This window comes from Channa argus, chromosome 3 (genome assembly GCF_033026475.1).
Source record: "Channa argus isolate prfri chromosome 3, Channa argus male v1.0, whole genome shotgun sequence".
Classification (NCBI taxonomy): domain Eukaryota; kingdom Metazoa; phylum Chordata; class Actinopteri; order Anabantiformes; family Channidae; genus Channa; species Channa argus.
The window spans coordinates 11759634-11771791 of record NC_090199.1 but is presented as its reverse complement, the minus strand read 5'-3'; the positions used below and the strand labels follow the sequence as shown (position 1 = coordinate 11771791).

The 12158-nt window shown below is 38.2% G+C and overlaps 1 protein-coding gene across 1 annotated transcript; it reads left to right on the top strand.

The window, feature by feature from the left end:
* The first annotated feature begins 9126 nt into the window (after positions 1 to 9126).
* foxe1 (forkhead box E1) lies at positions 9127 to 11109 on the top strand. Its single transcript, XM_067499019.1, has 2 exons — positions 9127 to 9298; positions 9403 to 11109. The coding sequence occupies exon 2, from the start codon at positions 9485 to 9487 to the stop codon at positions 10583 to 10585; it is 1101 nt and encodes a 366-aa protein (XP_067355120.1). The 5' UTR covers positions 9127 to 9298; positions 9403 to 9484; the 3' UTR covers positions 10586 to 11109.
* Positions 11110 to 12158: the final 1049 nt, after the last annotated feature.

The window sequence follows — 12158 nt, the reverse complement described above, 5'->3', positions numbered from 1 at the left end:
AACATGCATCAGCGGTGCTCAGCTGGACTCAGACATTCGGCTATCAGGGCACTGCTTCAGATGGATTTCGGATTTTCTGGTAGATCTACGTTTCTGTCATTTAATCTGGTGGCGATGGCAAAATTCTGACAACTCTGGCAAATAATGTTGGCTCAATTTACTTCAGGTTGTCGTGATGTCACTTTATGTACAGAGTTTGGGTGCATTTATACAGCAGGCTTTAATAATTGTTTAAGCATTTCTATCTTTGTTTCACTGTATTATATATTTTATTAGGATTTCTACATGCTATACATATATCTGTGTGTGCTTTTTGCAAGCTCCCGTACTCAGCTATGGGCAATGAAGTCATTCTGGTGTAGTGAACTTTAAAGCTGAGGCCACTTTATTATGTACACATGTACAATCTAATGCAATCCAATACAGAAGCGCTGCCATGAATTCTACTTTTACAATGTTGTAATTTCTCCATTTGTAAGGTGAAACGGTCAGAAAAGTGATAATTTTCAATTTTATTAGGTTGGATGTTCTGTGGGTCCAAAGAAACTGCGAAAGAATGAGCTTGACCCAGGTCATTTTTAGGGCCAGAATCCAAGCCATTTATGATCTGTCATCCACTTCTCTTACGTAATACAGGCTACAAGAATTTACCTCCAGGACAATAAACTTAAGTTGTGGTAAATTGTCAGAAGGCTAGAAACTAGTAAACTGTGCAAATCGATACTTTGTGGAGGTATTTATTTTACAAAAATAACTTAGTTTTTAATTCACTTGTATAAAAATCTGTCACCTCTTTATCTTAAAAATAATCCGCAGGTTCAACATCATATAAACATGCACTTTTAGGGCCAAGGCCCTTTCCACAAGTTCTTAATTTGCCAAGGTTAGAAAGACACGTCAGGGGTTTGACAGCTGAGAAAACAATACTGTGCTCAAGGATAGTGGTGGAAGCTGAATGAATACCTGTATCTTCCTGCTTAGGAATCAGAGGATTTAGGTGGCGGTGAAAGCTTGTCAGCAATAACACAAAAAAAGCCTTGTGGTGCACAACTGAACAATTGCAGTTCCTGCAACCAAAGTAGCAATTATGTTCAAGTTAAGATAGAAGTTTTAAAAAACTGAGTTGCCCATCACTGCTGCAATAATACAGATATGGCTTTGGTGGGGGGTCTGTCTCACACAGACAAAAAAACAGAGACCATGTAATAAATCAAGGTAAATCTTCAAGGACGCCTTCACAGATTTTGCTTCTTTTGGTTTCCCTTCATTAAAATATCTCTCTACTTCCAGCTGAAAAAGTCCTGAAGATGACATCAGTTAACATGACATGACTAGAGGATGTCGGCTCACACACTATGGGGTTTGTAATCATGGTCAACCTGCTTTTCCAGAGCTCCCCCAGATGACAGCATCTGATGTCCTAATGATGAAAAAGACCTCTGGGTGAGGAGTTTATCAGTTAGAAGCAGGGAAATATTCTACTATAGGGAAGTCAGAAGGAAGTTTAAACACAATGATGTACATTTACACCCAAAACTAAAGCCATAGAAACCAAGTTGAAAATTATTGAAGCCGCCCTTTAAATGTACTGGCTAGTGCTTCCAAAAACCTGCTACTACTGTAAAAATCTGTTCAGCCTGGAGATTGTTTCTGTGAACATGATGCGGTTCGCTGTTTGTTAGGCCTCTCACCTCCTCAATCTATAGTTCAGTAGATTGTTCCCACTTTTATATTTCTACAGTAGAATATGAAGCTGCAGACAGGAGTTGGTTAGCTCAGCTTAGCACAAAGACTAGAAACGAGGGGAGACAGCTAGCCTGGCTTTGACCAAAGGTAACTACATTTATCAAAAGCAGTACAACCTCTAATGCTCCATATTTGAGATATATCTGATTTAACTCGAAATAATAAACAACTACATGGCGTTATGTGTGCGACTATTCTACAAACAAGATACAGCATGTTTATTTGCTTTAGAGGTGCTAATAGGCAGATTTCACTCCCTTTAGACAGAGCAAGGCGAGATCTCTATTTACTGTCTTCCCGCTGAGCTAAACCAACCAGCTGCTGTAGTTTCGTGTTTACCGTCCACACTTAAACGCTATCAATCTTCCTTCTATTTATCTTTCAGCTGGAAAGAGAATTAACATATTTATTTTTTAAGCAGTTTAATATCTTGGTTTTTAATAACCTGTTTTTGAACTACATCACTTTGAAGACGGTACTGCATGCCAACACCTGCCCACACACACAATGAGCTGCACAGCACAACTTTCAAAAGCTTCACTTCATGGGAAATACTTTGCCAAGACCACAAGAGCTCAGTGTGGTAACAACACTTCTCTGACTCGTCCCCCTTCCACCCACACCTTTGCCTCGCTGTCAGACAGCAGATATACGCAGAAAGAAATGAATCCGTGTTAATGAAGTAGAACAAAATAAGTAGGATAGTGTTCAACATCTTTAGCCATCCTAACATGCGATCACATTGTGCAACTGAGGATCCTTTCAGGTGCAGGCACGGGTAAAAATGCTCATGTGCGGCTGCCTGGGTTCTGTGCAGGCTGGGACATCTATGAGGTGTTGACACATCAATCCTAACAGAACTCAACTGACATAGATGCACTGACATTTGCAGCCAGGCATGACTATAATTGTGAGCTCTGTAACAGTGCAGGACAGACAGATACTGTCTCTACCAGGTAAGGGATGAGTCAGAGTGTTTGTGAGTCATCCAAAAAAAACCTGATCCACAACCAGCTATGAATAGTGACAGAAATGTGAATAATTTGATTATAGACTCAAAACAAGTCTAATCTATGAATAAACAGGTAGTTTACACTCATTATCTGAGTTTAGATTTTAATTTTTTCTTCAGATCTACTCCGTGGCATTAACATCATACTATATATTTTAATTTTACAAAGTGTTTGTTCTTCAGTGTTAATTAGTTTGACAAATGTCAACTGGAGACATTGGTTGACTTGTTCAGCTGGTTTGTTTCTAATGCGGCAAATTAAAATAGTCTAACCATAGTTAATTGGCTCCGATGGGTGAGGTCTGTATTGTGTTTTAAACTGACATATGTTTACATTAATTTGAAGGCTTGACACCACATAGGTTAATGTTGATCTTAAGACTCAAACACAAATATATTTTGTACATCATTGGAATCTTTGGAACCACTGTATCATGGGCATTTTTGCCAAATGAAGTACAATAACTGCACTTTGTCACAAAGAAATTTCATCAAAAACACAGGTGTCGTATATTTAGAGCACATATTCATTTGTTTTTATAGAAATTGACAATTTAAATACTTTATTGGTGTCACTTCAATAAACAAAGTGATCAATGATTAATGGAAGATATTATAAAAAAACTGACTCTTCACTTTGACTGTGATGGTGTTTCAGGTATTTCTACCTCTGTGGTTTATTGACTCTTAAATGTTACACAGTAATCTTGAGATTATTTCAAATGAAGTATGTGTGTATGATTTTGAAACACGCTTTGGAAGGGGTGCCTGTAAGGCCTTATCAGGAACTTTTAGCCTAAGGGTAGGTATAAGCTTGAATATACATAAAAAACAAAAACATGTCATCTTAATACGCCATAAGGCAAAAGCATTTTATAGCTGTACAGAATGCTATGGCCAAAGGCGGGGTTAAAAACAGTCAGGGAGAGGAGGGAAACATTATGATCCATCACATGGGGATATTGGCACACAGTTTTTAACCGTTTCTCTTGGAAGGCAGTCAAAGTGTTGCACTTGAAAAATGACAGAATTTTAGGCAATAAAAAAATAAGCGTGGCATGAATGTTGGTCTAACGGTTCTGCAACGGTTCTGGAAAGCACCAGATCCCATATTTGAAGGATGTTAGGGGTTTATGGCCGTCCTTCTCAAGGAGGTGTCCACATGTTTTGGGGCTGGGGCAGTGGTTTTGCTAGAGAAACACTAAGACTATTATGACTTCATGATTCTAAGCACACCTCTAACACCTGTCCTCTAGTGAGTAGGACTTACTCAAACTGTATATTTTCTGCCAAACAGTAAGTGTATAAATACCTCTCTGTTTTGTTTGCTCCTTCATGCATTATGTTGGGATTTCCCTGCATAAATCTTGTATGCGATCAACTGCTTTGACATCCTTTTTCCACAAACCCTCCTTACCGGGCAGCGTCAACATTTATGTTTTTAAAATTTAGGCGCTGGAAATGTGACGTCACATGATAATGAGCAACCAGGAGTGGTTTAAATATCTGCCACAGATCCGTAAAATAGATGTATATTTGTCATATTTACCTATACAACAACTCAACTTGATGCACGTACTACCTGCAAAAAGAGAGGAACCATTTCTTTCTAAAATTACAAAATCCACATTTGTTTTCTATATGTCAGCATGTGCATGAGAGACACACACAAATATACACAGTGATTTAACGGCAGGGCTCCCCGGGTAGTGCAGTGCTTCAGTTATGTAAACTGGCCTGAGTTTGGAGCAAGTCAACCGTCAGAACTTTGCATCCTCACCAACCCCCTGCAGCTTCTTATGCAAACAAGAGGCCCTGGCCTGACTGGATCAGGGTAAATGCACATGTACACACAAACACATATTAACAGCAGGAGACACAAATTCAAACACAAATGAAAAGCTTCATCCTAAAAGGAAATTCAACCTTTTCAATATAAAACTTTTAATAATTAATAAAATTAAACTTAGCAGTTACTGTTGCACCCACTTAAATACTTTTACTTTCCCTAAAGTGGCTTCTAAATATGAAAACTCCAAATACATGACTCACATAAATATGTATGGATCAAGTTTCCTTGTGGATGTCATTTCTGATCTAAAAAAAACAAAAACAAAAAAAAAAACAAGAGAAGAAAAACAAGTTGTCTCAAAGGTTGAATTGAAGAATAAACTAAGTATATTATTCCTCTTGATCTCTCATTTTTATATATTAAAAAAAGAAAAGAAAATCCCCACATACACTTTCAAAGACAAACACAACAGAATCTGGTGAGTAAGAGAGACCAACTGTTCCAGAATTTAAACACATCCTTTAAATGGCTGTTTTCTTTTTGTTACCAGTTGATTTGTTTGACCAGTTAATTAATAAACAAGATGAAATCAAATCTTTGTTCCTGTCTGCCACAGCTACTGCTAAAGAGCCTCTTTACTTATTATAAGTTACCCGCCACCTGTATACATGCAACCACCGAATGGTTAAAGTCAAGTGTTCGAATTCAAATGTCTAATTTGTTTGTTTTTGTTTGCACAGGGCCGTTTCTCTCTAGCACAGCCAGAAGTATATGTGAGACACAAAGTGAAAAGCTCTTCATTTGCCTTCGCTGCAGCCCTGCTCTCCTGTGCAGCTGTCTTAGCTTTTAGCCGTCATTTGCGTCCCCACACTCCCCGCTGATTGACAGGTGGAGGCCTCTCATGGCAGCATCAATGCATGGCTCCAGGGCCCTTAGCCATGGACGCCCCAATGTATACTCAGTGATGCTAAACCCAAGGACCCTTCAGTGGGAAGATGTCAGACTCTGATTGCCATTAGATCTACACTGGATTTAAGAAATCCCACAAACAAAAAACTGCATGCTGGGTGGTGCCATGCAAGTACTAGTCAAAAAGCGAAACAGTAATGGAAAACTGCACCAACGTTTGGCTATACTAAGGCATCCATGCAGGATCGTTTTGCCCTTTTATTTGTATATACTTCATTTAATGTGTGATGCACTAATGTGAGGCATGTTGATTGAACTTGTCTGATTGAACTATTAAAATGCTTTTATAGCATTTCAGTATGAACTAATTAGCACACAATTAAATTTGACCATCTTTTAGAGGTGACTGTAATTTTAATATATCCAATATTTTTATGTACAATAATAATACGATGATACTTTATTGGTCATTTGCAGGAAACAACTTTGTTAGAGTGGCCCACTAGAAAAAAAATAAAAGATATAAATAGCAACAAAATAGAAAAAAAAGGCAAGATATTAAATCTCATCTACCACCTTTAGCCTAAACTTGGAGAAATCGTCATGGGGCCATTAAGTTTTGGGCTGGAAACCAGATGAATGAGCTGAAGGAGGAAAAAAAAATGTATCACGCAATGGGAAGCTCCAGGGTTGTGGGTTTGTCACTATGAGTGTCCTTTCACCTTTCATTAATATAAAAATAACGATTCAAACAGCGTTAAATAAATAACAACCAATTCAAAAATCTTTCAAATTGTGAACTCTCTCGTCAACTTACACAAGACAATCCATTTGGCATGAGCTGAGAATCATTTAAACCACTGAAACACTTTGACACATTATAAAATGTTCTTGATCACAAATGTTGACAGTGGAGTCACCTTTCAGCAGCATAAGTCATATTTTTAATCACCAGCACAAACACTGAGATAAGAGGCTCATGAACAAATATTAGACAGTAAATGCTGAATGATTGCCAAATCACGATGAACAAGCAAACTATGGCAACTATGAGCCTGAACTCCAGTAACAACGGGTACCTGAGAAATTACTCAATACTAATTGTTCAAAGCCAGAAACCATAAGAAGCTGTTTTAGGCAAAGGGTGAGGTCTACTGCAAACTACATTTCATGTCCATCAAATCTGTCAGAAGTCAAGTAACCACGCAATCAAACACATTATTAAAGTCATAGATAAGCATGCATTAATTTAATGCCATATTCCCTGTGTTTACATTATGTCTTGGGAACACACCTTTAATTTACTGTTTAAAACTGTTTCGGCTGACAGGTTCAAACATTCATTCATTTTGCGTGCAAAAAGAGCACTTTTTCGGATTAAGCCTTTTATTCATAATGTTTTCTTTGTTCAGAATTTTTATAAGACATAGATGTTAACAAACTAAACTGGACAAAAAAAAAAGAAACAGCACTGTGGGGAGAGCATCAACATATATTTTTAGCCTCATATAATTTTTATTAATAGTGCATCTAATAGCGTCGGCCATATAAATATCTTTAAATTGATATTTTTAATTGTTTGATTAGATTTTGACCAATACAAGAACTGAAAGTTGTCAGATACAAGAACTAAAAGATGCAGCAAATGCATTTTTAAATGTCTGCCCATAATAGTATGGATCTGACAATTGTCTTTATATACCAATAGTTTTTTGATTAATTCCTTAGACTCAATATTTGCAAAACTGCAATAAATATCAATGCTTGTGGCATTAGTCCAAATTCACCTTTAAGATGCTGAAACTAGTTACTCAACGTGCATTGAGCTGTAGTTACATTTATGTTGCCTTCTTGCAGTAAGAAATTATAATGTCCACTTTGATCCAGTGGCGTGTTTATTTAGCTCTCCTAGTCCTAACAGGAAAACAGCAGCTTTACTTACAGGAGAAATACACACTGGGTTTAAACTGGGCAAAAACTCATACACATCACCTTTCTGACAGTTTTACCTTAAAAACTAAGAATTTATACCATTGTAAAAGTAGAATTAATCTCAGAGCTGCTGTGTTGGACTACGTTTAATTGTACAGGTGGACCTAACAAAGTCGCAAGTGACTGTACTAAACTAAAATTTAATACGTGCCCTGTTCACATGAACATAGTAACTTAGCCTTAGCCATGAATGAAGGCGATGTTTCAGGTCACTGCACAATGAATCAACTGTAATTATTAAATAAATGTCTCTCCATAATTAATACATACAAAAAAATCTCTAGTTTTGAACTTGTACTTGTGTAAATGTTAAACTAAAACCATCCTGCTCCCGAAAACATTTTTGTACATTTATAACTTCACTCTATGGTCCTTATTTTTCCTTTTAGTTTTCTGTATTTGCACTTATTGAAAGGCCAATATGATAAAAGTAAAAAAATAAAATAATAATAAAAAAATAAAATAAAATAAAATAATATATGTATATATATTATATATAAAAAAACTAAGCAGGAATCTTGTGTTAACCTAAAAAAGCTCATCGTCCCATCCTACACTCCATCTTTGACAGGTCAACTTAAGGTTGAGCCACATCCCGGGCCCTCCCCACAGGACTAAACTTTTCATCAGGCCGTTTGTCTGAGCAAACCCTGTGCTTTCTCGACACGCTGCCACTCTGACACATATACACAGTGTTAACCCAGCCTGTTGTTGAGCGTTGGGAGTGTGCTGCCATGTTTTCTTCTCTGTTTGTTTAAAAGATTAGGTGGTGAACCCCAGCCCTGTAGAGTCCCCGGACTTCATACCATACTCGAGCTGCTCTGAAAATCAGCATTGTCTCCATTGTTGGCAAAATTTTATAGTATTTAAACTTTTGCTTTAAAGCATTTAAGACTATCTAAAACCAATTCCCCCCAGTTCTTTGAAGACATCCACAGACAAAACCCATTTCAATGAACAATTTCCATGTTGGAGTTGGTTATTCCTGTCTCTCGGGTTGCATCCAGGGATGGTGAGGATGGCCTACATTTTGCATGCTGAAATCACAGGAGGGCCTTTGTCTGAAAAACATTTACATCTCTTAACACAGCTGGCTTGTCCAACCACTGGCACAAAACAAACAAGGAAGCAAAGTAGAAAAACAACTCGTAGGTTAGGTTACCACTAAAGAGGTGTTTTAGTGTTAAACGTCAAAACAACATGTACTATTTTGGACTTTTTAAAATAAACTGAGGTCACATTAAAAAGGCAATTTGAATAATAAGATTAATCACTGTTTATTTAAACAGTCCTGGTGTATGAAACTAAAAACAGTCCTGACCATAGTCGCAAGTGCACACAAAATATGAAAAAGTCTAAATGGGGAAAAAGTTTTTATAAACAGTATTAACAAAACTTTAAAAATATCAAATCAGAAAAGTATATTCTTTTTTGCACAGTGAGTATTTTATTTCCACATATCACACATATACAGTACAAATCCATTAAAATATATTTTAAAAACTAATAGAATTTATCTAGAGAAATTCCCACCATGAAGTAAGCATACTTTACTTATCACTAACAATAGACCCTTATAAAGCTGAGGTATGTCGAGAGCATGTGATGCTTGGGGGGGTGTGGCCCCTCAGGTGCTCTGTGGAGGTAAACTCTTCAGGTAAGGCTGAGTGACTCATTCTCACACACACCTTAAAACACCACACTTGGCGATCTCACAACTTAACTCTTCAGCTCAACCTGACAACAAACTGTGGGAATAAGCAGCGCGTTAAACAAACCAGGATTTCTCGGAGAATAAGATTACTCCCACTGCATTTGAAGAACTGCTGGATTTGAACTCATAGACAGTGAGTTGTTACCAACAAATGTGACTTTTCTGCCAGGGTTGTGTTTTATGCACTTCTCCTGTTTTGATTTCCATACTCAGGATCTAATTTGTTGTCTCTGACAGACTGTGAAAGAACCACTGCTGTGCAGCATTTGCTCTAAGCTCCGTTTATAATCCGTTTTCTGGGCCATTGTTTGAACTGTCCATGACTATGCCTGTGGTGAAAGTAGAAAAATCCTCTCCAGGAGACACCTCTTTGTCTGCCTCCAATGCTCCACCACAGATGGAAGAGCAGCCTAAAGGTCGCAGGAGGAAGAGACCTCTACAGCGGGGTAAACCCCCCTATAGCTACATCGCACTCATTTCCATGGCCATAGCCAACTCCCCGGATCGCAAACTGACATTGGGGGGCATCTACAAATTCATCACAGAGCGCTTCCCATTCTACAGAGACAATTCAAAGAAATGGCAGAACTCCATCCGCCATAACTTAACTCTAAATGATTGCTTTATCAAGATCCCTCGAGAGCCAGGGCGGCCAGGAAAGGGTAATTACTGGGCATTGGACCCAAATGCAGAAGACATGTTTGAGAGTGGCAGTTTCTTGAGACGCAGGAAGAGGTTTAAGAGATGTGACCTGAGCACATATGCCGCTTATGTGCATGAGACTCCTGTTTTCTCTCCAGTGCAGATTGCCAGATCAGCTGCATATACCAACTCAGTCTACCCTAACATGACAGTCAGCCCGACCTATGGGCAGCAACTGGCACCCGCCTACTACCCATCTTCATCACCTCCTGGGTTTGGACCTGGTCAGAACCGCATGTTTAGCATCAACAACATAATAGGACACCCAACTCCAGCAAGCATGCTGGCAGGTCAAGGATCAGAGATGATGCAGCAGCCCAACCGGAGCTTTAGTCCTGAAGGGATTCAGAATGGATCCAGTCCCTGCAGCTTGGGAGCACCAGCTTTCCAGAGTCAACCGTGTGGAGTGACCATGCCATCCCGCTCCTCTACACATCCAGGGTTCACCTACTCTGGTCCAAACAGCCACCCACACCACCATGCACATCAGAGTTCATATGGACAGGGCCACACCCAGGGGTTTGCAACAACAGGACGCTTCCATGCTTCAGCCCACGGGTCTGCAGAATCCATAAACCACTATGGCAGGGTCTCCCCAGTACAGCTGGGTTCTTTCTCCCAGTATAATAGTGCTGCGGGTCCAATCGGCAACACCGGGGGTTATCTGAGACACCCCACGTACCCAGGGAATATGGACAGGTTTGTCTCTGCTATTTGAGCCACAAAGAACGTAGAGCATCTCACTACCTTTTTTACAGGATGTCAGAGACTTGAGACAGCACCAAGTGAGCCAGACATTTCTGCACATAAACACAATAGACTTTGTGTATGGCATGTATTAATGACAAAACAGAACTGTGACAAAAAAAAACACCTCGACACAACTGTGATTTACACCATCATCCCAACAACTCATTTTCTGTAAATTATACTTTTAGAAACTGCTTTCAAATGTGGATTTAAAAGTCCCCTTTTTACATTGTCACGTGCTGCGATAGTGTAAAATTAATCTAATTTCACGTGTGGTTTTTAATAATGACTTGAATGTGCAAGTTAAACATTTACCTTACCTTTACCTGGTAAGTTTAAATGGCGGATGTTGAAATGTTTGTGTAAATTATTGTGCTTTGCAATAAGTGGCATGGATGAAGAACATCGGCTTTTGTTCATTTGCATGTATTTTGTTGACAAATGATAATGCATATTAGAGTGCCGTTTTCAAAAATAAACAGAATTATAGCACTTTTGTTCTTCAAAAATAAAACAATTTAAATTATATTGTTGCTGCTATGATTCTTAAAAGTATAACAATATTACACTAAGATGTGTACACGGATAAAAAAAAAAAAAAAGACGGTAGCATCGGAATTGTATTAGATATGTCCATAACAGATTTAAAACTTTGTTTTAATACAATAAATATAACAAGGACTAAAAGATCCAGACATTGTGCTAGGAAAAACTAAAAATGCCCTCCAACATCTGTATCTTTTGTGTTTGCCTTTCATTTTACGCCGTTTCAGCTCAGCTGTTTTGAAGTGTTGTCTGGAGCCACAGTGTTAGCAGTCACTGTGACTGGCCTCAATTATCATGCCAGGATGTCAGCACAGCCCTTAGACACACAGACAGTTAATCTACCACATGGATTCACTAATCAAGAAAATGAACTGACTTGTAATTCAATATTTTCAACCTTTTGTAGTTAAGTAGTGCAAGTCCCTTGTCTCAACACTAGAAGCCCATCTACAAAAAGTCCCCTTTCGGACAAGATTAGACTCGTGAGGAAGCACGGCATCATAGTGAATTTCTAGCAGAAATTATGTTTTATCAACATGGCTTCTTCTTCCTCACAAGATAAACAGTGTATATAAAATGATCGATGGGAAGTTATAGTTTGAGTACAACTTCAAAAACGTATATGGATTGAATGAGGATAAACGCTAATCAGCAAGTCTCAAAATATACTTTTTATTGAACAGTAATGATAACTTGGTTTATGATCGATAGATACACACACAGACACACACACACGGGTAATCTTTTCAAACTCACACACAAATTGTAGGCATTATAAAATTAGACAAAAGAGGGTGGCAATTTAAAGAAAAAAGCATGCCGTGACCAATGTACGTTAACTGTACCGTCAAACTGAAAATTAATGTGTTGTAATGTGTTCAAAGGTTAAGAAAAGGGAGAAAGAAGTGCCTTTTTATCCAACACCAACATTTACATGATAAAAGTGGCTTTTAAAGAGTTACTTTTACTGATTATTCCTGAATTTTGCATTACAA

Coding starts and splice junctions, on each gene's coding strand:
- foxe1 (XM_067499019.1), top strand. CDS start 9,485: ATGACTATGCCTGTGGTGAAAGTAGAAAAATCCTCTCCAGGAGACACC.